This window comes from Lutjanus erythropterus, chromosome 12 (assembly GCF_056507025.1).
Source record: "Lutjanus erythropterus isolate fLutEry1 chromosome 12, fLutEry1.hap2, whole genome shotgun sequence".
Lineage (NCBI taxonomy): Eukaryota > Metazoa > Chordata > Actinopteri > Lutjaniformes > Lutjanidae > Lutjanus > Lutjanus erythropterus.
Window position 1 is genome coordinate 8,739,768 of NC_139328.1, and position 25,368 is coordinate 8,765,135.

A 25,368-nucleotide genomic window follows, 5' to 3' on the forward strand; every position below is an offset into this window, starting at 1 on the left:
TTTAAAATGAATTGTGACTTCTTGATGTTATTGAATATTTTTGCATATGTTTATGAAATAAAAGGAACGTTCTTTTTTACTTATGCACCATTATGGTACAATGTTGCCTACAGGCAACGAACCCCAAAAACTTCCAAAAATAAAAATAAAAATAAAAATAAAATTTCTTCAGATTATGTTTATTTAGTCTATTTTGAGACATAAAAACACATTTCCCTCACTGGCATCATAATGTGTACCATAGAGGGATATGACCATACATACATACATACATACATACATACATACATACATATGACCATTCATGCATACATACATACATACATGTGACCATGCATACATACATACATATGAGCATACATACATACATACTTACATATGAGCATACATACATACATATATACATACATACATACATACATACATACATACATACATATAAGCATACATACATATGACCATGCATACATTCATATGACCATACATACATAAACACATACATACATATATACATACATACATATGGCCATGCATACATGCATACATGCATACATACATACATATGAGCATACATACATACATATGACCATGCACACATACATACATACATATGACCATGCATACATACATACATACATACATACATACATATGAGCATACATACATACATATGGCCATGTATACATACATACATGCATATGAGAATACATACATACATACAAACATATGGCCATACATATGACCATGCATACATACATACATATGAGCATACATACATACATACGACCATGCATACATACATATGACAATACATACATACATACATACATATGACCATACATACATACATACATACATACATACATACATACATACATACATATGAGCATACATACATACATACATATGACCATGCAAGCATACATACATTCATACATACATACATACATACATACATACATACATACATATGGCCATACATATGACCATGCATACATACATATGAACATACATACATACATATGACCATTCATGCATACATACATACATACATGTGACCATGCATACATACATACATATGAGCATACATACATACATACTTACATATGAGCATACATACATACATATATACATACATACATACATATGAGCATACATACATATGACCATGCATACATTCATATGACCATACATACATACACACATACATACATATATACATACATACATATGGCCATGCATACATGCATACATACATACATATGAGCATACATACATACATAAGACCATGCACACTTACATACATACATGTGACCATACATACATACATACATATGACCATGCATACATACATACATACATACATACATACGTATGAGCATACATACATACATATGGCCATGTATACATACATACATACATATGAGAATACATACATACATACAAACATATGACCATACATATGACCATGCATACATACGTACATATGAGCATACATACATACATACGACCATGCATACATACATATGACAATACATACATACATACATACATATGACCATACATACATACATACATACATACATATGAGCATACATACATACATACATACATATGACCATGCAACCATACATACATTCATACATACATATATACATACATACATACATACATACATTAACCATACATATGACCATGCATACATACATATGAACATACATACATACATACATACATGACCATACATACATACATGACCATATATACATACATACATATGACCATGCATACATACATACATATGAGTATAAATACATACATATATACTTATGACCATATATACATACATATGACCATACATACATACATACATATGAACATGCATACATACATACTTATGACCATACATACATACATACATACATATGACCATACATACATATGAGTATACATACATACATATGGCCATACATATGACCATGCATACATACATACATATGAGTATACATACATAGATATGGCCATACATATGACCATACATACATATATACATATGAGCATAGATACATATGAGCATACATTCATACATATGGCCAAACATATGACCATGCATACAAACATACATACATATGACCATACATACATACATACATACATACATACATACATACATACATATGACCATACATACATATGACCATGCATACATACATACATATCAACATACATATATACATACATACATACATACATACATACATACATACATACATATATACATACATATGACCATACATACATATGTCCATGCATACATTCATATAACCATACATACATACACACATACATACATACATATGGTCATACATATGACCATGCATACATACATACATACATACATACATACATATGAGCATACATGCATACATACATACATGCATATGACCATGCATACATACATACATACATGTGACCATACATACATACATATGAGCATACATACATATGAGCATATATACATACATACATACGACCATACATACATACATACATACATACATACATACATATGAGAATACATACATACATATGACCATGCATACATACATATGAGCATACATACATACATATGACCATGCATACATACATATGACCATACATACATACATATGACCATACATACATACATACATACATACATACATACATACATACATACATATGACCATACATACATACATACATACATACATACATACATATATATGACCATACATACATACATACATATATATTTAAATTCTTTTCATGATTCTTTTTAATTTAAAATTTAAAATGAATTGTGACTTCTTGATGTTATTGAATATTTTTGCATATGTTTATGAAACAAACAATGTTCAAATTGGAAAAGGAACGTTCTTTTTCACTTATGCACCATTATGGTACAATGTTGCCTACAGGCAACGAACCCCAAAAACTTCCAAAAATAAAAATAAAAATAAAATTTCTTCAGATTATGTTTATTTAGTCTATTTTGAGACAAAAAACACTCCAGACATTTTTTCCCTCACTGGCATCATAATGTGTACCATAGAGGGTTAATCAACTATTTTTAATAAAGACCAGGACACAAAAGGTTGAAATTAACCCCTTTATTTATCATGGCACACAGGCAATAGACTTAAAAAAAGAAAACAAAAAGCTGCCATAATGCTGAGCTGTACTGTCGGCTTTTTATTAACAATTTTCTCATTCATTTTCTCACTCAGCTGTTTCTGTTGTGTCACATGTCAGTAGTGCAACTGAACAACATACCTGTTAAATGATTGGCTATTTATAAGCCAGCACATATTTTTTTTAAACAGCTTTCGTGCTACTGATGAAGTGTCTGTTGCAGATACATGTCGCTATTGTTTTATTTTCCAGCCCCAGCTGACAACTGTCATCGTGGGTCAAGCGCGGCCTCCACACATCTGTGCAGTGGATCCTTCATCACCATGAACAAGCATTTTTGACTTTGTGATCATCCGCAGACCAACATTACCAAGCGAAAATACACACAGCTGTATCTTCTCCATCCTCTCTGTGTCCCAGTCGTTGGTGAAACACCAGTGATCAACACCGTCAGATTTCCACTGTGGGAGAAAATGTGATAAAATCTGGAGATTTTTTTCTTCCTTGTTCACCCCAGGAAGCCTGTCTGAGTCAGATCAGTGAGATTGTTTACTGGAGGGAGATACTTCTTGGGATCTCCATGGAAAGGTGAGGAGGGAGGCTGGTTGAAATGGCCCATCAGGAAGATCCCAATCGTTCCGATAAAAAACACCAACACCATGACGATAAAGCAAACCCTGTCGATCACCCGGCCAACGAGGAACCACTCTTCATTCTCCTGGGGTTAAGAAAAAATAGAGATTATCACTGACATTGATTTAAAGCTGAAAGGAAGACCAAATGTAAAGATGTGGAGCTTACATTCTGGAAGTTGTTCTGTTGCCGTGCCGTCTCAGCGATGTGTTTGCATGAGGCCACACACTTCCTCAGCTCAGGAGAGGCCTTAGCAAGACTGACACTGAGCTCCTCAGCTGAGCCCCCCTCCAGACCATCATCTGGTTACGAAAACAGACCAGATATTCATGCAGTTACAAGAGGAAACACTTGCATGTGCACTTGACTTTTTCACCCTAGACCCAAATTTCCTGATGTCCAGTGATGTCCAGTAATGAGCGCGATCTGCTGCCACTGTCAGCCGTGAAACAGGCTGCAATGTAACCCTTAACTGTTTAAGTACATCCACTAAAAACACTTGTTTAGCCACCAATAGGCTCTGATTGTTGTTGTTGTTTCAAAATCTCAACAGGTGTCTAACTCAATTTTTGCAGAGTATTTTCACATCTATCACAGTGAACTAAAGGTTTGTTTTGACCAAACCAGAGCTGGTGGAAGTGACTTTTATTTTGTTTCTCTTGAGTGATTTCCGATGTTAAAATGTTTCTGTAAAGGGATGCTGGTGGATTTGGCAAGAGCGATAAATTGGCCATTTCTGGTTAAACAAAAAGGACACAAAAACATGGGGAAATAGGGTCCAGGTACTCAAGTTATCCTTCAATATATGCGAACACTTACGTAGCTTGTCTAATACTGTTTTCATCAATCCGTTTCTTTCCTTGAGCTTGACAAACATGAGTTCGGACCGAGCCGTTTTGCACACATACTCCTCTGCCTTTCTGATGAGGGTCATGGAGCTGCGGCGTCGGCAGGGGACAAAGAAGACCTCGTTTCCATGCGGAGTTTCGCCATTTGCCATCTCTGAGGTGTTGTCGTTGTTTGGTGTCCAGGGTTGCATCTGCATCCTCAGCAGCCGAGGCAGGATATTGAGGAGGATCTGAGGAGGACACAGGGTCAGAGGTTAATCCAGTGGCAAATAGACCCATGGTGACATCACACTTCTTTAATGGAAGTTTGAAGAAAAGGGTTTGTTCTGGCCACAGTCTCACCTTTCGGACTTGGTCTGTCATTTTGTGAGTGCTCGGGGTTCTCAGGGAGATGTTGAGGACAATCACACAGTTCATCACCACCATCGTGGTCACTGACATCACAAACATCAGATATCTGCAGACAAAGATTCATAAATCACATATTTTCCAGCTCTGTTTCAGATCAGTGGTAGGTGGACTGAAATCTCAGAGTGATCACTTGAACTTACTTTCCAATAAGAGGCACAGCCTTCGACGTCTCTGGAACCTTCTTAGCAATAAGGAAGAGGAACACAGTCTGGCCCAGAAGAGTGGCGATAGACATGGTGCACTTCTGACCACCCGCTGTAAAACCCGAACCAATAATCAGTCAGAAAAGTGAGGTTTGGTGCCAATGAAAACAGATACTAATGACTTAAAGGGATAGTTCAGGCTTTTTGAAATGAACTTGTATGAGATACTTATCCATAGTCAGTGTATTACCTACAGTAGATGGTGGTCGACACGCCCACACTTCGGAGAAGCAGAGAGGAGTAAGCAATATACTGCTGTGGACAGGGTCAGCAGCAAAACATACTTTAGTTCAGTATAAGCTTTATTAAGAATATTTTCACTGCCTTACTTTGCTGTCAGACACCTTTTCTAACAGAAAACAGCTGCTACATAAGCCAAATATCGCCCTCTCTCACTCAACCAACCTCCATTTGAAAAAACAGTAATTTTATCTCGCAGAGCATGGGAGTTGCTTGTCGTCTGCTGCTGCAATCAGCTAGCTTGTTTGTGTTTTTGTGTGATTTTGGTGGAACTAAACTAACCATTTGAAACACAATAACAGAAACAATCTAACAAAATGAGGCAGCAGTAGACCACTAATGCCTGTATTCTGCAAGGTAACATGACTGATTTCGCCAATGGAGTTTGGTTCGTTTGGAGAGAGCAATATTTGGGTTATGTAATGAAGAGTGACTGTTGTAAAAGACTGTCTGAAGGCAGGGAAATGTACTAAAGATATTCTAAATATAGTGTACACTTAAACCAATATTGATTTTCTTAGATAAACTAAAATATCTAAAATATCTGTTTACAGCAGTACAATGCTGAGCTTCCTACATCTGTACTTCTGCTGCTTCTCCAAACTGTTGGTGTACCAATTGCTGTGTACTGCAATCAATACAGTGACTATAGATATGTAACTAATACAACTACACTTCAAATAATCCAGACCATCCCTTCAATGCAATCCTAATGGAGCCAGGCCTCTGTCCTGTCAACCACACGAATGTCTGTGGAAAGCTTGGAAATCTTGAGGCAGCAGTTGGATTGGCCATGAATTTGAAAACACTCATTAACACGACAGACATCTGACTACCTGAGATTATACTTTTAGATACACAACATGAGGAAAAAGACCTTTGGCAGGTAAGTAGTAGACAAGAAGGCAGAGGGAGGAGAAGAGCACACAGGGAGCGATGATGTTGATGATGTAGAAGAGGGGTTTCCTCTGGATGATGAGGTAGAAGACCAACTCCTGGTACCCCAGCTCATCCTTAGAGTACTCAGGGTTGATCACCTTCTTAGCCGGCCTGTGTTTGATCACCCACTCTCCATTTTCTAACAGCAACAAAATCGGATGCTTTCATTACATTTTAAACGCGAGAAGCACATGTGTTTTACGATGAACAGTTATTCAAAATCCATAACTCGAATGCTGTTATACCGGTAAAAGCCTCTGGGTCAATATCCACCCACTCCAGCGTGTGGTTGTCCTCCTCTTTGAGAACCAGTTCGATCTCATTGGCGCTGTAAGTCTGGGAGCTAAACACGGGGAGAGGATATATGTTCTGTCACCACACACAAACACAACCATAATTTCACTTTTACAAGACGATATGGTGAAAAGAGACCATGAACGAAGGAGGGTTTGTTCAAGGTTTTGATTCTTTGTTCAAACACAAAGAAACCTGACATGTGAACTGAGGGTTGAGAGTCCAAATTTCTCCATTCGAAATTGGACTACCACCAACATTTTTTGATTTCTCTGATTTTATTTCCCCTTATTTTATTCATTAATTTAATTTAATGTTTTGCTCGAACCATTGAATCAGCTTCTAAACTCCTCCTCAGGTTGGTAAAGTCCCCAAATTTCCAGAAACATGAATGATAAATGGTGAATAAATGGTGAATCTGAGGTGCTATATGAGTTACAGTTTCTAGTGTTTTATATGAAGTGGAACTTTTGAGTGTACTGTTCATTGACCGATCATCAGGTCCTAACACATGTCGTCTCTGCTCACCGGAAGATCATGGTGCAGTTCTGCCAGTCAAAGGGGAAGTAGTTGACGGTGATGGCACAGGCACTGCGGTAGATGGCAGGAGGCAGCCAGTACACACAGCCGTTAGGAGACACCAGTGCGTTGCAGTAATACGCTACCTCGAACTGTCCGTCCACACTGCGCAGAGAAAAAAGGGAAACTGACATTTAATGGTGTGTGCAAACTAACAGACAGGCACACCTACACTTACTATATGTATACAATGAATCTATATCAGCATTAAAGCTGCACACGGGGGACAAGTATTTGGTAAAAATGCATCAATCTTGCCTAAATCCAAATGCTACGAAACAGAGAGATGCACTTCAGATATCTGAGGTCCTACAGAGTTTATTTACTTTTGTCAGCATGAATGTCTCGTGCAGTATAAACATTTCTCTGCCCTGTGACAAATCAAAAATAATAATATAATAATATATTATTATTATATATAATAATAACATATTATATATGACTGGACTATAATAACTGATGCATTCATGTGTACTTTATCATTTTGAAGTTACAACAGGTGAAGGTTGAGCTACTTCTGCTAATTTATATACTGCTATGTAGAAATAATAATATATCTTAATGTATTAGTTGATTTATGTCTTGTTTTAATAATCTGAATCTGCAAAGTAACTACTAACTGATGCTGTCTGATTAATGCTGGGGACTGAAAACTATAATACTGGCTTTTTATATGATGGAAATACTCAAGTAAAGTACAATACCTTAAAATTGTACTTAGGTACAGTAGGCTACTTGAGTAAATGTACTTAGTTACATTCCACCACTGGTTATTGACAGCTTGTCTAATAGACCTTTTTAAGGAGGCCATATTGACATGAAATAGTAGGTAAACACAGGTGTTACTGATTATACTAATTAAGGTCCTGTTCCATTCAGGTCAAACAGAGTCAGGGTGCTGCTATTGTGCATGCTACTCATTGAAAAGGCTCTGCTTCACTAAATGGAACGGGTCCTTAATTAGTGTCTTTGATAACATGTGTTTCAAGTCAAAATGGCTGCTGTGAAAAAGGTCTGTTATTCCTCTGAGCTGAAGTTAAAGTTTCTCAGCCATTTCCTGCTTGTTGCCATGCAGGGATTCCAGTGTGTGAAGTTTCTCACTGAAGGCGCGAGTGTCTCGCTGGCTGAGAACAAATAGGTTGTTCCACTCACTTGTTCTCCAGGATGACGTCTGGCAGCCAGATGCTCTTGGAGGGAACCCTCAGCTCCGAGGTGATGTTCCCATACAGAGCTGACCTCGGCGGCTGGTCCCATCTGAGCCTGTAGTCGCACCACTTCTACACACAGAAATACTGTGGGTTTGACCAGAGGCGGCAAAAGTACACACATTCTGCTTTCAGGTACAAGTACAGATACTTGTGTTAAAAGAAAAAGACTCGGGTAAAAGTTCAAACTCAACTTTTTTACTCAAGTAAGAGGGGAAAAGTACAGGCTCTGAAATGTACTCAAAGTATAACAGTAAAAAGTAGTACTCTGAGGGTCATTTCTATCAGCTGTTTCTGTGCAAATAAACAGAATTTCACCTTTTCTCCATGGTAGAGTCTCCCTCTCTGTCTGTGTTGTCTTGTTATGTCTTTTGCGATGTTCTTGACTTGTTGTGCTACTTTTTGTCTTGTTCTGTCCTGTTGTGTCTTTTGTCCTTTTTTGTCGTATTTTTTGTCTTGTTTTATGTTGTTTTCGTCTTGTTGGGTCTTTATTTCTTCTGTATCATTTTTGTCTTGTTACATCTTTTACATCATTTTTGTGTTGTGTGTTTGCCTTGTTTTATCTTTTTCCATCTTTTTCATCGGGTTACATTTTCCTCTTGTTACATTGTTGCCATCTTGTTACATCTTGTTATGTCATTTTAAAATTTATACATCTTTTACGTCTTTTTTCTCAGCAGGTATTATTACATTGTTTTCATCTTGTCTTTAACATAATTTTCACCTTTTTTATGCACTGTGACAATTTGAATTATTTTTATCTTGTTACATCTTTTATGTAATTTTCATCTTGTTACGTTGTATCGTAACTTATGACACCTTTTACATCTTTTTGTCATTTTCATCTAATGTTATTTTCATCATGTTCTGTCTTTACGCCCTTTTGTCTTCTTATGTCGTGTTACATCACATAGGAGGTAAAAGTAGAAAGTTGTCAGAAAAAGAAATGCTCAAGTACAGGTGCCTGAAAATTCTCCTTAAACACAGCAACAAATCAGCAGATGAGGTAAATGTGTGTGAAGTTACCATTTCAATCCAGACGCTGGTTGTCAGGGCCTCCTCCTTTTCATTCTGAGGAGAGACACATAGTTTAATAAACAGTGTTAACTCTCAGTGTTAACTCATCAAAAACACCGGACACCGAGCGTGACTCACCAGAGAGATGAGGTTGGTGAGAGTCATCTTGATGTAGACCTGAGTGATGTCACCACTGTTCTCCATGGGTCGAACGTTCTTGTTGTAGCCCTTCATCAAGTCCCTGAAAAGTTCCCCCTCAAGGTTGACCGCTGATGCTGCAGACACACACACACACACACACGCACACACACACACACGCACACGCACACGCACACACACACACACACACACACGCACACACGCACACACATGCACACACGTCATGGCAAGAAAATATGAAATGACTAAAACAAGTGACAGCAAAAGGACTCATTTAAAGGAGCAATTCATCAATTTTACATATTAAGCCAGTGGAAACAGTTGTATAATGTCTCCTGAGGCTCTGGAGAAAGCTTTCCAAAGTTTACAAAAATAACTCTGATGATGTCATAATGATGTCAGCAGTGCTATCTTGGCTTGGGCTCAAGACATGGGAAGACTGCAAACAAAAACAACTACATTAAAAACTGGAAGTGTGAGGTTTGAAAGAGATTTACATTTTGGAGGTGGGAGGTGTCTGATTAAAGATGCTTTTGAGTTGCACTATGGGAAATGTAGGCTTCATGGTTTTTGGAGCTTGAGCCAAAGATGTTTCAGCCTCTGCTACTATATGTAAGTGCATAACAAAATTTCTGGAGTACACTTTTAAACAACCAGTGGGTGGGATTTAACTTGCAAATTGCAAACACCGCACCTCATTCTTCCGCTCCAAGAGTGTAGGAGAACCTACAGCGGCCGCAAAACTTGCACAAAATGCGAAAGGCCATTTCTAAACCCAACAATTCTTATTTTCAGGTGACTATACACTATATTATATAAGTATTATATTCCATTTCTGACATATTATTCCAATAGATCCCTGCAAATCATACACACTGGACCTTTAAGATGAATTTTCTATCGTGGTCATGAGTTGATGACCTTTCCAGTAGAGACATAGTTGTTATACATCAGAACAGAAATGAAAAAAAGATTAATTATTTCTAGGTACTCAATTGAGTAAATTAACAATAAAACAAGAGTCTGAGACAAATCTGTCCCAAAGAGAGCAAAGTAAAACAGGCTGAGCATCTGTGTAAGTGGCTTTTACGTGCCAACCACAAGCATGTTGCTATGTTTGGTTTGTGAGTGTGTCTAGTATTACAGTGAAGTCAACACATTTTTATTGGATATCACAGCAAACCCCTGACGGTCCTTCAAGGAAAATTAAACTGGGATCAACATTAAATCTACTCTGCAATTTTTTGTCTGATTTACCAGAATAACAATAGACTGTGCGTGACAACACACACAGCATGTTCCAGCACCGTTACAGATTTTCTTATCACTAATGAGCAAAAGCAGTACTCAAATAGTTTAAAATATGATTAAATTAATGAGGTTATTAGTTGAATGAGCAGAAATTATGTGTAAAATGGGTGACCTCTTGAAGAAAACCTTTGTCTAAGTAATTTCTCCACTTGGTGCAATAAAAATCTGGCTTCACAAGTTCACACCACACCATGCAAATACCTTAACGAACAACAAAATACTGCACATTGTCTCCTAAATGTGGCAGTGTGTTGATTAGCCGGTGTTCCTACCTGTGGCAGAAATCATCAACACCCTGACGAAGAGTGACAGAGAGACCGGAGCTCCAGAATCCATCAGTGTCTGTGTTCGTGCTCCGAGACAAAGCTGTGATCACTAATCTGATACACATGGACACTGCTTGATGGTGCTGCTGGCACTCGGCCTGTTTGTGTGTGTGTGTGTGTTTATGAATGTGTGTGTTTCCCAGCACAACTCATGGCTGATGGGAGGGTTGAGGTTTAGAGGAATGGTTGGGGGCTGTTGGGGGATCTGATGATTGTTGGGGTTAAATCCAAGAGTGTATTTCCAGTGTGGCATGGCCAGCTGTCACAACACACACACTGGGAACACAACATGCACATAGTTTAGGCATTGTACTCAGCACATGGCTGCCCCCCAGTGTTACGGTGCACCATTAAACACACACTGTACTGTAAGTGTGTTCAGTGCACCTGGCTGTTGTCATTCACATGAACAAAGTAATACAAATTTAGCACAGCAGGGACCTATAATAAGCAAGTTAACATCTCTTTTCCATGGTCAAATCTGTGTCGTCTACAAAAGAAAAAGGCTTACAGACAGACAGATTAGATGATAAAGAGAAGCAGACAGCAGCAACACTGTGTGTGTGTGTGTGTGTGTGTGTGTGTGTGTGTGTGTGTGTGTGTGTGTGTGTGTGTGTGTGTGTGTGTGTGTGTGTGAGCCAGAGAGTTAAAAGTGCGGTGGAGCAGAGAACAGGTGATAAGTCTATCCATTTACAGCACAGCCTCTGTGATGACGGACCAGGCGGGCACATTTGTGGCATGTCATTACTGTGTGTGTGTGTGTGTGTGTGTGTGTGTGTGTGTGTGTGTGTGTATCACAAAAATACTTCCCGCCATGATGTGGCACACGTCCCCCACACACACATAAAAATATGAGCCTGCAAGTAGGAGTTGATGTGTTGCAACAGACGTTTGTGAGTATGTGTTTTTTCAGCTGTTACACTCATATCCCTGTTAATCCTTTCTTTTTATCACTTGGATTTACAGTCAAGGCATTTTACCTTAAAGTGTGGGTCAGCCTCATGTGAATTACAGCATAAACAAACTCAAAAAATGTTGTGTCCTTAATATGTTCTGAGAGAAAAAAAAGTCTTCAGGAATCATAAGAAGGGAAAGTTTTGAAAATCTCCTCAATATGATCCTAACATATTGCTTTTTTGTGTGAAAAAAGGGGTGATCCTCTCACAAATTACAAAAGAAAACCTGATATTATTCATAAATACTCCTCTATAACCAAGTGCTCATTCAAAGGTGCTGTTTAACCATATGCTGGTGCCACTTTTTGCTTCCTAAAATAATAATTTAAAACACTATATTAGTATACTCGTACAAGGCAACATAAATTTGCAATAGCCCATAAACAATTGATTAGCTTAAATTAAGTTATCTAAATATCACTTAAAACAGCACTTTTATTTTTTAGACCTCCAAACTTGCACTAATCAAGTGTTGGTATTATACCTTTAAACATGTTAGTTTATAGGTAAAACTTGTTTTCATCACAAAGATATTGTAAGTCACAGAAGGGTTAAGAGTTTCCTCTTGTATATTCACGGTTCTGCATCCGGCTGCATGTTTCATATAAAACAGTTTCTGGTTCATTGTGGACAGATCTGAACCCTCATGAACACAGTAGGAAACTGTGGCATCATCATTTCAGTATTTTTACATACCCACTGGGATTTCTTAAGACTTTTCATATTATAAATATGTTGTAAGCCACATATTTATGAGGCTAGAACAGCTGAAAGAGTTTCTTAACTTTGGTTTATTTGGCTGACAACTGGCAACCACAGCAAGGTGCTGGGTAAAAGTCAACACTTGTTGCATCACTTCCTCAAGCGACAGTTCTCGTTTGCTCTGACTCATGATGGTCGTTAAAGAGAATGTAAAAGGTCAGCCCAATTCTGTGTCCAGTTACAGTTCCCCATCCTGGAAATGAGGAGTGAACAGCGAGGAGGAGGTGGGAGGTCCAGCATCGGTCACCACGGCATAGCAGCTGCTGCGCTGACAGGAACGCGCCCCCTTTAAGGGTCAGAGGACTGAGGTCAGTCCGGGGTCTCAAGAGGAACCAATCAGCACTGAGATCTGTCTTGAGAGAGTGTGTTTGGGTCATCAGCAGCAAAATACTGCAGGATTAGCAGCTGTCAGCTAATTTAAATATCTCACAAGTTACATAACTACAAATTAATATTCAACACAGCATGCCATAACATTAATAAGAATTTTATTTATATATAGATTTATTTATTTCTTTTTTTTACAAAAATACAAATGCTTTGCTCTATACAAATAAATATGATAAGAATAAGGTAAGAACATGAATAATATATACAGTCTGTGTGCTTCACAAGAGGCTCAACCTTTGCAAAAGACATTATGAATAACTTATCATTTTGTACAGATTCATAAGTTAGACAAGGCTGCGTCTCCAACCACATACAAAAAAAAAAAAAAAAAATCCTGTGGCATGATGGGTCGTCGATAGTTGGATTGATACATTCATGGTTGTGTTTTCATTTAGAGCCAAAGTCAGGCTCTCTGGCGGGGAAAAACAAAACAATGCTTTTCGGTTTGTGTGAGTGTGCGTTTTATGTGCGTTTCTGGTGCTTTTCGAGAGTCTTTCTTCTGAGTCTTTCTTTTATTTTTCTCACTCACTGTTTTAGGATAAAGTTAAGTCTTGAGTGCCTCCAGTGCCAAAGCGATGATCCTCGGCACGCTGCGGTAGAATGACTCATTCTCCAGGCCCACGAGACTGTAGAAGGTCAAAGGTCGTCCTCCCACTACAGCTCTAACCCGGGCTTGGTAAAGTCCTCGATCGTTCTTGGAGCTCAGATCAACTAAAACCTGAACAAAAGCGGGGCAAGGTAGGAGAGAGACAGAGAAATGATTAATACATGTGTTTAAAATGTTTCTTTTACCAGTGTACATTTACGTAAAGGACCAGTGTGTAGGATTTAGTCCCATCTAGCGGTCACCTCACCATCGAAAAAACTTGCAAAATTGCAAAAGGCTGCATCTAGAGCCAGAATTCAGTTTGTCTGTTCTGGGCTACTGTACAAACATGGTGGTGGCCTCCATGGAAGAGCAGCTGCGCCCTCTGTAGATATAAATGGTTCAATCTAACGAAATGTGATTAAACACTAATGAAAACATACTTATGAATATTATATACATTTTTTTTCCATATTCTGCCAATAAATCATTCTAAATCGTACACACTGGACTTTTAAAGGAGCAATGTGTAATAACTGCAGATGCAAAAATGAGCACAGCAGTCCAAACAGCCAGTTGAAGCCACAAACAGTACAATGAATAATAGTAAGACGCATGCGACATTGTAAATTGACAACAACAAACGCCAATTTTTATGTTGTAATGTATGTATTATCTGCATGTATTGTATAATTTTCTGCATGTTCGGACCCCAGGAAGAATAGTGGCAGCATTTGTACAGCTAATGGGGATCCTAATAAACTAAACTTAACGAGTCCTACACTGTTTCAGTTCAGTGACTGCCTACCAGACTCCACTGGCATTGTTCAGTTTAACCATTACAAACATCTGCTCCTTCTAAGGGATTATTTGTGATCAAATCAATGTGAAACAGGCAAACAAAATCATTTATTCTGGCCTGACCGTGGCTGTAGCACCGGTGTCAGAGAAAAATACTTCAACTTAACATGTTTCCTCAATCTTTGATGGCATACCACGGTCATTTTATGATCTATTACAGTAAATATATCACAGATTTCTGCTTTAATTTTTCTTAAATGGTAATTTACCTCTTGGAAGTTCATACGTAGGTTCTTGTTTGGGATGTTTAAGACCCATTTGTAGGAGTCTCTGACTTGGCTGACCTGCTGTGAAGACTCTCTCACTTCAGGACAAACTACAAAAACAAACAAACAAAAATGCTTCATTTGAGAAAGAGTACTTACATGTGAACAAATATTTGATGGATTATTTTGTAAAGGTACTGAATGAGAGTTTTGTCAGAACCGGGTGTGGCACATACTTTTTCCATTGGCCCCAGGTATCTGTCTCTTGCGGAGAAGACTCCTGTACTTCCTGTGGAGACTTAAAGTCTTTGCAGCGGTTTGTCTGGGGTCAGCGGTCGTCTCTGTGTGAGCACCCTCAGTGACCGGCTGAACGACAGTTGTAAACTGTGATGGAAGGGGAAACGCTGAAGATTTTAATTCTGTTCTGTCTCCAGTCCCGACAAAAGTAAAATCCTCTGAGGTGGCGCTCCAGTCAATGTCAGGAGAAGCGTCTCTATTGGAGGAGGTTTCACTTTGTGACACGTCGTCTGTCACAGTTTCATCCTGTGTCCTTATTTTCTGAATTTCGCTCATCAGGGCTGATAGAAGTGACCAAGGCTGCTGGGATTCCTGTGAGGAGGAGGAGGAAGAGGGGCTGGAGTGGACTGGTGCTCCGGTGGAAGAAGTAGGAGAAGGGGGACTTTTGGGAGACTCCTCCTGGACTCTGTCCAAGTGCAGGATTGGGGGAGCAGCTCTGGAGTCCAATTTGGAACGCAGAGCTGAGATAACAGATCGAAATTCTCCCTCCAGCTGATGCACTGAGGAGTCTTGTGTCTGGAGATAGCACATAAAAATAGAGTTGGATATTAAGTTAAGCTTCAATAAATCCAGATCAGAACCTGATACTTAATTGCTGTGTCTGCATCTGCTTCAGTTGCTTGTATTCCAGATTGTTTAATATTAAAACTGATTCACTAAACCTCACTTTTAAACAATTACTGATTTAAATAGTTGTCTGCTTTTTAAATGATATTTGAACAGTCAAACATCAGACTTTGTTGGAGTTTAGAGAATACCAGGATCTACCTGTAAGAAAAGCTTGTCTTCCAGTCTTGTTGGTGTGGAGGAGGATTCGGTGGATGTGCCGCTGTGTTTGTCCAGGTCTTCGGCCACATTTCTCAGGTATTTCTCCCAGTCATCCACCGAGGGTCCCACCTCTCTGAATAAGGCTGGAGGAGCTGGAGAAGGACCCTGCTCTGTTGGCACCACAGCTCCACCTAGCTGTTCTGCAAGTAATAAAACACCTGTTACAACAGCGAACAATTACACAATTTCTTAATGCGCAAATGCACACTTTGTTCTGCAAACACTGCAGGAATAAAATGAATGTTTGCATGGTTATCTTTACATTTCAAGCTGGAACAGAAGGAAGGACATCATCTGTCAATCATGTACCTTTAATCTGTGTGAGACCATGGCTCAGGCCCAGGTCCCTCCTCTCTCTGGTATGGGCGAAAGCTGTGCTGTAGATGTGCTCCACCAGCTGAGGCAAAGTCTGTGTGAAGAAGGTCAAGTCGACTTTGTCCCTGATGTAGTCCTCGGCCCTCTGGAGCAAGTCCAGCAGGGTCTGCAGGAACGAACGCAGCTCTAGGTGGCAGAGAACGAACAACAGATCAGAAACCTCTCCAGCAACATAAAGAGTGGTTCCACATTCATCAAGGTTTTGAATAAGAGTACTCACGACATTTCTTGAAGCGGGTGAGGCACTTGTCCTCAGCCATTCTGCTGCAGGCGCTAGCAGGCTGACCAGGGGGGCAGGTCAGGGTGTAGAAGCGACAGAGCGAGCTGAACTCTGACCTCTGTTCCTCCTCTGTCATTTCTGTTGTCTTCAGAAGCTCCGGACATGTTGGCTCCCTGCTTCCAAACGACTCTATAAAGATGCACACAGAATATAGTATTGATAGCATGTTAAAGCTTAACTTTTGCCACAAACATTTCAGTGTCTGTGCTGTTTTATTGCTGCTTGAAACTCACTTTGTATCTCGGCCTGAATCCAGTCTGAGAAAGCAGACACTCTTGTGTAAACTCCTGGCTTTCCCTTCTCTCCACAGCCGTCTCCCCATGAGGTGATGCCATAGAGTTGAAAGCGACCAGAAATTCTGTCCTGGTAGATCAGGGGGCCTCCAGAATCTCCCTACAGGTGATAGAAAATCCCGCAAAGTTTAAAAAACTGATAATCTGGTGCTAAAATGATCAGAAACAAAAGTGGATTAAAGGCAAGACAGTTCTCACCTGACAGGAGTCAATGCCACCGGAGAGATATCCTGCACACAGCATAGTATTGGTGACCAGTTCTTTGCCAAGAGCACTCTTACAAGTGCTCTGAGGCAACAGAGGGACTTTGGCCTCCATCACCACATCAGCAGATGGACCATCTGTAAGGAAGAATACACAGAAATGAATCATGTTATATGAGCAGACAGATTTCCAAACTAAGCGTCTCTCAAAAAGGAAACAAAAAGCAGTTAAGCTTGTGTGCAGAAAACTATGCTATAAATACCTCTAAAGTGAAAATCCATGTCAATTATCTCCCACTCACCCTCATAGAGGGAGCCCCAGCCTGCCACCAGACACGGACTGCCAGTAGGGGGCTCCATGCCAGAGGGGAGACACACCGGAGTGACACGGTTGGACAGGACCACTGGGGACGTCAGCTCCACCAGAGCGATATCGTTGTTAAACGTCTTTGGGTTGAACTGTGGCAGGGGAAGAAAGTTTGATGGATTAAAGTGACTGAAAAACAGGTTGATTTGTTGGACATGGAGATGTGAAGGGAGGGATAACACTGTATTCTCTGACATTTTTTAGACCAAACAAGTAATGGATTAATTGAGAAAATAATCAACAGATTAATCGATAATGAAAATAATGGTTAGTTGCATGCCTAACTGTCTCTGTCCCACTATATATTGAAAATAATATTGGATTGTTACCTTAGGATGAGGGATGATGCGGTTGACTTTGAGAACCTGCTCATCAGGGTCAGTCTTGGTGATGTCAAACTCCCCCACCACGGCGGTCCAGTAGCTCTCACTGCGGCTGCTGCAGAGGGCAAAGCAAGACAAACTGTTACTGAGGGGAGAGAAAATCATCTCACATGCTGCAGACAAATCAAAGCTGTTATTATAGTTGCAGAAAACAGTGATGCAAACTCACCCGGCAAAACAGTGAGCAGCAGTGACCACCCAGGAGCTGTCCACCAGAACCCCTCCACACATCAGGCCACCATCTAGCTGGAGATTGACCAGCCAGGGCCAGCTGCCTGGAGGAGCCGGAGAGCCGCCCACAATCCGGGAGCGAGGCTGTGTGATGTTTTGCACCGTGGACGACCTCTGACCACAGACTGCTGCTGGGACAGAGAGACACTAACGGTCAGAAGATGCAGGAAAATCATCTTTTTTTAGACACTGACTGTTGGAGGTGTGCAAATGAGCCTCTCACTGACAGATAATCTGTACTGAATACTTCTTTAGGTCCCCTCACCCTGTGCATGCGTCTGTGTAGCAGGTTCCAGGTTCTGCATTGTGTTAAGCAGGCTGCACTGAAGGACACGGGCGCTGCAGCTCTCACCCATGATCCTGATGCAGGTCTCCTTGTCCACTTCACCAGGTGGACAGCGATGCTGATAGTATGCACAGGCCTGGCTCAGGGCCCAACTCCGCTCAGCTTCATTCTGAAGCTTCTGGGCCTTCATGATCACATCACAGCTGGGCTCTGATAAGGCACTGGCAGGCGAGGCTGTAAGGTGAGAGGTGGTCATATGATAGTTATGGACGTGCCAGGAAAGCAGTCACTGGTGATACAGAACGGGGATGTTCAAAAAGGGCAAGAGGAGTCATATTTTACTTACAGCAGGAGCCAGTCAGCTGTCCACAGTCCTGAAACAAACAGGGCACACAGCCCCGACAGCCTGCCTCAGCCCGACTCCTCTCAGAGGACGCACGCTCGAGAGCAGACAGGGCGCTAGTCATGGCGGCCTCTAGAACCACAGTGCCACGATCAGACAGAGCTGCAGGAGAGGACAGCAAGAAAGAAAATTAAAGAAGTCAAAATGCATTAAGTTGTGAGACAAGCTAGGGATGAAGAAGAGGATAAACTGAGCCAGACCAATATATTGGACAGTCTGATATGTAGATATATTGTAAGAGTTCAGTTTGTGGTAATGTCTCCATTACAGCTGTCCTGGTCAGTACATATCTTGGTTACAGCTACTAAAAAGGACAGTTTATACCAAAATTAAAAATACATATTCATCCTCTTACATGTCATGCTGTTTTTTCATCTAGATTGTTCTGGTGTGATCTGCAGAGTTTTTGAGGTATCCGCCATAGAGATGTCTGCCTTCATTCAAACATAAAGGGATTCAATGGTGCTCGGCTTGTGCTGCTGAAAACACCAAAAACAAAGAAATATTTGAAAACAGCAACGTCTCTTTCCAGAAATCATGACCCACTTACTCAAGATAATCCAACCTTGTTGCAAGCAGTTTGATGCTTCTTCTTGCAGAAAGAAAATAGTTCCTACATGAAACTGCTCGCAACAAGGTCTGTGGATTATTTTGAATAACCAGGCGTGATTTCTGGAGAGAGACATTGCTGTTAAATTTTTCAAAGGTATTAACGATGCTTATGCACCACAAGCTGAGTGTCATCTAGTTCTAATATACTGAAGAGATGGCAGACATCTGCATGACAGATATCTCCAAAATTCTGCAATGTGTACCAAAAACAAAAACTTTGACGTTAATGGTGGTCTCAAAAGAACAGTGTTGGTAAACTGGACTGGTAGCACGTCTCAGATTTTTGATGAATACATGTATATTTATTGAATTCTGACAAAATTACCAGACTTTTGCAGGGAAAAATGTGGTAACAGGCTAACAGAGGGACGCCCAGGTTGTTACATGTCATTTTCTGTGGGAACATGATGTGTGTATGTGAGCGTTCGATTGAACTGGTGCAGTTTTCTGGTATGTGTGTGAGTAGCCCCCTTTTTCTCATGCTGCTCTTTGAGCTCATTGGCAGCGTGTTAGGGAAGCTAGCTCACGCTCAGCGCGCTGGTGAGGCTTCTGCAGACACACATCAATCGGGCCGCCGACCCGGCAGCCCCCCTCTGTGCCGCACCACATCACAGGATAGGCCACTAACAACAACAATGCTGATTGAAGACTTAATTAGAAGGCCAGGGCCGAGCTGGCAGAGGCTGGCGGGCAGGGACAGGCCGTAGGGGCACGGGCTAGCAGCCCCGGGGCGGCTGGGACCCCGAGTCCCTTGTTCTAAACACTCCAAACACACACTGCCATCACCAGCCGTTTGTATGGAGGCTCTGCTATACTCAGCACTTCAACTAGAGAGGGCCAGAGGTCCCTCAGCACTGTGAGGATTGAACAAGTTTCTCTGCAGGAGCCAGGGATTAAAGCAAGAGAAATGTGTGAGCCTGACAAGTTGTCCAGGAGGAAATGTACTGAATAAAGTATTATAGGTATTTAAAACTGCTCTATGCCTGAAAACCTTTAAGAGAAACTCTGTGATGAGCCTGCCCAAGAAATGAAGGCTAAAGAAGACAAACACATGCAAGTGATGATATTCCTATTTTTTACTTCTCTGAAGAAATGCACAGTGTGATAAAATGTGTTGTATTACATATTTTAAGGTTTGCCGCTTGCTGCTCATCAGCAAAACACTAAAGTGCACTGTGTACTGGATGTATCTGAGCATATCAGCAATCATACAACTTAAATAACCTAACAGACCTATAAAAAGTAGAATTTGTATATGTGTCGGCTGTGTCAGTGACACTTTCAAATTTGAGCTTATAGCACTGAGCTATTTCACTGGGATCACCAGATGTTGTCTGCTTAAGTCTTAGAGAGACATTAACACTTTTGAAGCATCACCAGTGTTGGTTTGCAGGGATTTCTCTATGATGCATTAAATGAAAAGCATGAAGATTTGTCAAGTCTATCGTCTACTGTATATTTCCCCAAGCAATTTTTAATTAGTTAGTTACAGTTCTGAGGAACGTCATGCACTGACAGATACTGCTGTCACTACTCTTAACTGTGGCTGCAAGATATGGTGAATTATTTCAACAGATATTGTGCAGTAGGATTAACAATTGGTGTGAATTTTCATCATTTTTATTTTCACTGAAAAAAAAACACACCAACATGATTTGGCATTTGTTGGTGTCTGTACCAAACAGACATGTTTTCTTACATCCGGAGAACAAAACATTTTAGGCCAGGCCATCTCTGCAGCACTACAGTACTTCGTTATCATGTTATTTTGTCACACATTTTTACCTTTATCAATAAATTGCAGCTTCTGTGATTTGGACATTGCACTCTTTGCAGTTTCGATAATATTTAAATTGATTGTGCAGGAGATTGTCAAGTACTGATTATTTCCCTGAGTAGTTTTAAATTAGTTAGCTCTGAGGAACTCTCATGCAGTAATCAGTCTTCTATAGTCACTGACAGCTACTGTTGTTGGCACTACTCTTAACATATATTACCATAATTTAGAAACAATAAAAATCTAGTTACCTATCTCATCTATACCCTTACTCTTACTTTTACCATTGTCATTTCATGTGTGTTTTTATGTTGTACTTGTACTGCAAAACAATTGCCCTTAAGGGACAAATAAAGTTGAACACGAAGTAGTGTAACTTTTAGAAAAATTACCTTTAAGCGCACTCTGGGGCATCCTGTAGACCTCTCGTCCTGTCGGGGCTCCCAGCAAGCAGTCGAGTCCCACGAGCAACAGTGATATGAGCAGCAGCATGTTGTCAGAACATCAGACCTCCACTCCACAGTGACAACAAGCAGACGGGCAGGATGAGGATGCAGAGGTGCTGGAGATGAGGAGGCTAGCCTGCAGTGTTTCCAGGTCCTTGTTGTCTGGTTGCTCTCTGCTAACTGTCTCCCTCCTCCTGACTCTCTGGGCTCTCTCCCACACTGTGCTGCAGGGCATCTGTCTGTAAGTTTACTTAGAGGAACAATAGGTGCCTGGAGTGGTCCCTGGTATATATAGAGTCCCCAGGGGAACACCAGTAAGAGAGGAGAGGGGGGAGGAGAGGAAAGAGAGAGGGAGGGAGGAGGGAGAAATGCTCCCATGGCCAATACACAAACAGATGAATTCATTAAGACTGTGACAGCAAATCGGGCGCAACTTGCCAAGGCTGGACATCACAAAGAGGTTTGGTTCTATGAAAGGAGACAGAGGGAGGGAGAGAGAGATACAGATAGGGAGGGGGGGAGGAACGGGAAGGCGGAGTGATTGGCTGGGCGGCAGGGAAGGGGGTGTTGTTTGAATTAATTAATGTGAGAGGAAGAGGGAGAAAGTTATGCAGATAAGGATATGGGCTGATGTGACACTGGAGTAGAGGAATGTAGAGCGCCAGAGAGGGACGTCGACGAGCGTCTGAACCACAGAACCACAGCGCTGAGCGCGGCGAGCAGGAGATGGAGGGGAGGTTGAGTGTGAGAGAGTGACAGAGAGGGAAGTGTCTGCCATTCTGCATGCCCCTCAAAGAGGGCATTGTCCCCGGCATCCCTCTGAGGATGCCCACATCAAAGCCGTCCCCCGGGCATCACTTGGCCGCCGCCTCCATTGATCACTTACAGTCTTTTATCCCCCCCATTAAAATATTGTCAGTTCACATCACTTTTGTCTTTCTCTGCTGAACTCTGCTTTTGTTACATAAAGATACAGTAAAAAAGTGCTCATGGACACGGTGTATTTTTAACGTAGAAGAATTCATTCTTTGAGCAAATCAAAACATTTGTTTTGTTTAAGCATCTTGCATTTCTTGTCAACTTTTTGGATGTGTCTTGTCACCGCACCTGCTGAAACAAAATTAAAACTGACATACTGACTTTCAGACAAAATGTGAGTCTGTATTATTATAGAGATAATGTATATCTAACTGATTAAACTAAAACACATTTGTATTGCTTTTACAAAAAAAATGAAAATTTCACAGATCACATGAGCTGATATGTGTCTAAATCTGAATCATCTGGTTATCAAAGCTTGTCACCTTTAAGATTTATAACTAAAATAGTAACATTATGTGGGATGCAACTTTTTAAGCATGAGCCCCACAGGCCACCAGGCCCTGAAATTTGGTGTCCAAAGTATATTGATGGTGACCCAAATGTAAACTTAATATAAAAACAATACAGAAAAGGCAACTTAACACAGCCTCATGTTTTCCCATTTCGAATTCTTTGCTAATTAAGGAAACTGGCGGCACACTGCAGTACATTACATCCTTAGATGTTTCAGTTTCTGGCCACTTAAACTCTGCTTCCATTCACTCCCAAATTTTTGTTGCTGTTTCTTTTTTTCATAGTCCACATTTTGTGTTTCTGTTTCTTTTATAAGGATTGAATTAGCAGTGTGAGTAGGCTTTGTAAATCCATACTTCAGAAGCTCTGACATATCAGTAGCTAATCAGGCCAAGTACCATTTGTTTTTGTACAAAGGTGAATGAACTGGCAGGAATGAATCAGGATGTTTGGGGACTGTCGCATCTGGCTAACGAAGGCTTGCAGTACACGGACAAAATTTAGTAGCCACAGGGTAAGTTTTTGTGTCCATGGACCATTGAGCAATGGTTAATGTTGAACCCTGTGCCCCTGTAAAAAAAATATTGCAATGAATGTGTAAAGAATTATGACCACCCCCTTTTTAATAGAGCTGGCTGTAACTAAAAGCTAAGATCTCATCCAGTTTGTTAGATTTTATGTATGAAGACAAATGCTGATTTAGGAGAGACACAGTAAAACTTAACTTTTTAAAACTTTCTGCAAACTGAGGCATGAATGTGCAGTTCACTTGGCTTTCTGCAGCAAAGAGAGATTGTTTTTTATGCTTTGTACAATCACTGCATTGAAACAAAACAGTTGCTTCTGTGTGTGCCAGACAATAAAGGTCATCTGCTTATGTACCCTGATTTTAAAGAAGGAAAAGTACTTTAAGCATACTAACAAAACAGACATATATCACAAGCATGCAAGAGCTGGTGATATGTCATGTGTCATAAAGATATTTAAGAGCATTTTTTACTTTTCCACAACACAAAATCTAGTTGTGATTCTTATTATTTTTATAAAAATTCTGATGTGTGTACTGCTGTTATAGGACCGGAGAGTAAAACTGTCAGCAGGGAGTGATCCAAGTATAAAACCGATCTAAACAAAATGTTCTGTACATTCACAGGCAACAGACAGGGACACGGTCTCAGTCTACGTGGGCACAGAAAGACGTCTGTGCCGAGGACCAGTAACCCAAACGAGGAGCACAAATTGGAGTCAACTTTGAGCCAACTAACTGGCCGAACGATAAAAAGAGTGGCGGCCGAATCGAGCAGGGCATTATCAAAGAGCGCCGACCACTGCTGCCACAAGCCAGCACCGACAGCAGAGTTCACACTGACAACAACATACAGTACGTGTTAGAGAGTGTGTGTGACTGTGTGTTTATGTCTCAAAGTTTGTGCAGCCAATTCAAATGTTTTGACGGTGAAAAAGCTGCAAGAAAGCGCACATATGCAAGGATGAGGAGGGTATAAAGAGGATGAAAAGTCAGAATTAGGCATGATAGAAAAGTATTCCTTTTCAAGTCTTGCTTTCAGACATTTGTTAGTGTGTGTATGTGTGTGTGTGTATGTTTTGTTGTGTGCATTGTGCCCCAGCCCCCTCCATGCACCCGTGCGGCACAATGGTCCTGAGATCTGAGAGCAAGCTCAGGCGGAGCGGAGCGGGAATGGCATGGGACAAACGGGCGGCACTCTTTCATTCCTTCCCTCCCTCAATTCATTTGCCTTTGATGTCCTTTGATTAATTTGCCTTCTGCTCACTCTTCCTTCATCTCTCCACCGAGCGTGGAGCACTCTGCCTCTCTTTCATCCTCCGCCTGCCTGTTTCTAGCTCTAAAAACGCTGATGTTCCACTTTATCAACTGACTAACTTCTCCAGCAGTTGCTATATTTAATCATTAATGCTGTTGGTCCAATGATTGAACACACATTATATTTTACATTTTTGGCTACATCTTAGGCAGCTGTAAATCTTTTGTATATAATCTAAACTTGTGCATGCATTAGTGCAGTGGTGTAAAAACTTCAGTAAAAGCAAACTATGTATTAGCAGCTAGATGTAGTTAAAATATCAGAATAAAACTATTTACTCTGCAGTAAAATGGTCCCTGTCAGTTTTT

The 25,368-nt window shown here is 40.5% G+C and overlaps 2 protein-coding genes across 3 annotated transcripts; both read right to left on the minus strand.

Moving 5' to 3' along the window:
* Nucleotides 1–3,137: 3,137 nt before the first annotated feature.
* On the minus strand, nt 3,138–11,466 carry chrng (cholinergic receptor, nicotinic, gamma). The gene is made up of 12 exons (XM_084732642.1): nt 11,286–11,466; nt 9,682–9,818; nt 9,553–9,597; nt 8,474–8,598; nt 7,271–7,426; nt 6,694–6,791; nt 6,387–6,587; nt 5,207–5,321; nt 4,998–5,112; nt 4,627–4,885; nt 3,976–4,109; nt 3,138–3,892 (listed from the first exon to the last, which is right to left on the minus strand). Exons 1-12 carry the CDS (start codon nt 11,347–11,349, stop codon nt 3,683–3,685), a joined length of 1,659 nt encoding a protein of 552 aa, XP_084588768.1. The 5' UTR covers nt 11,350–11,466; the 3' UTR covers nt 3,138–3,682.
* Nucleotides 11,467–13,068: 1,602 nt separating this feature from the next.
* On the minus strand, nt 13,069–22,121 carry prss56 (serine protease 56). 2 transcript variants are annotated; one of them, XM_084732215.1, is made up of 14 exons: nt 21,828–22,121; nt 18,990–19,148; nt 18,623–18,877; nt 18,296–18,485; nt 18,073–18,181; nt 17,679–17,835; nt 17,372–17,514; nt 17,114–17,273; nt 16,821–17,009; nt 16,535–16,726; nt 16,166–16,365; nt 15,337–15,913; nt 15,104–15,210; nt 13,069–14,165 (listed from the first exon to the last, which is right to left on the minus strand). In XM_084732215.1, the coding sequence occupies exons 1-14, from the start codon at nt 21,925–21,927 to the stop codon at nt 13,992–13,994; spliced, it is 2,712 nt and encodes a 903-aa protein (XP_084588341.1). In that variant the 5' UTR covers nt 21,928–22,121; the 3' UTR covers nt 13,069–13,991. The 2 variants fall into 2 exon arrangements, with proteins under 2 accessions (XP_084588341.1, XP_084588340.1); XM_084732214.1 differs by lacking the exon at nt 21,828–22,121 and having other exon boundaries at nt 18,990–19,144.
* Between the last annotated feature and the right edge of the window lie 3,247 nt (nt 22,122–25,368).

Bases quoted from the DNA above. Each gene is read 5' to 3' on its own strand.
- chrng (XM_084732642.1), bottom strand. From the start codon at position 11,349: ATGGATTCTGGAGCTCCGGTCTCTCTGTCACTCTTCGTCAGGGTGTTG. The intron at 8,599-9,552 runs GTAACTTCACAC...TTCTGTGTGTAG, and splicing joins CCAGCGTCTGGATTGAAATG to AAGTGGTGCGACTACAGGCT. The intron at 4,110-4,626 runs GTAAGTGTTCGC...TTTCGTAACCAG, and splicing joins AACAGTATTAGACAAGCTAC to ATGATGGTCTGGAGGGGGGC.
- prss56 (XM_084732215.1), bottom strand. From the start codon at position 21,927: ATGCTGCTGCTCATATCACTGTTGCTCGTGGGACTCGACTGCTTGCTG. The intron at 15,914-16,165 runs GTAGATCCTGGT...TGCTATCTCCAG, and splicing joins AAGACAAGCTTTTCTTACAG to ACACAAGACTCCTCAGTGCA. The intron at 15,211-15,336 runs GTATGTGCCACA...TTGTTTTTGTAG, and splicing joins ACCTGGGGCCAATGGAAAAA to TTTGTCCTGAAGTGAGAGAG.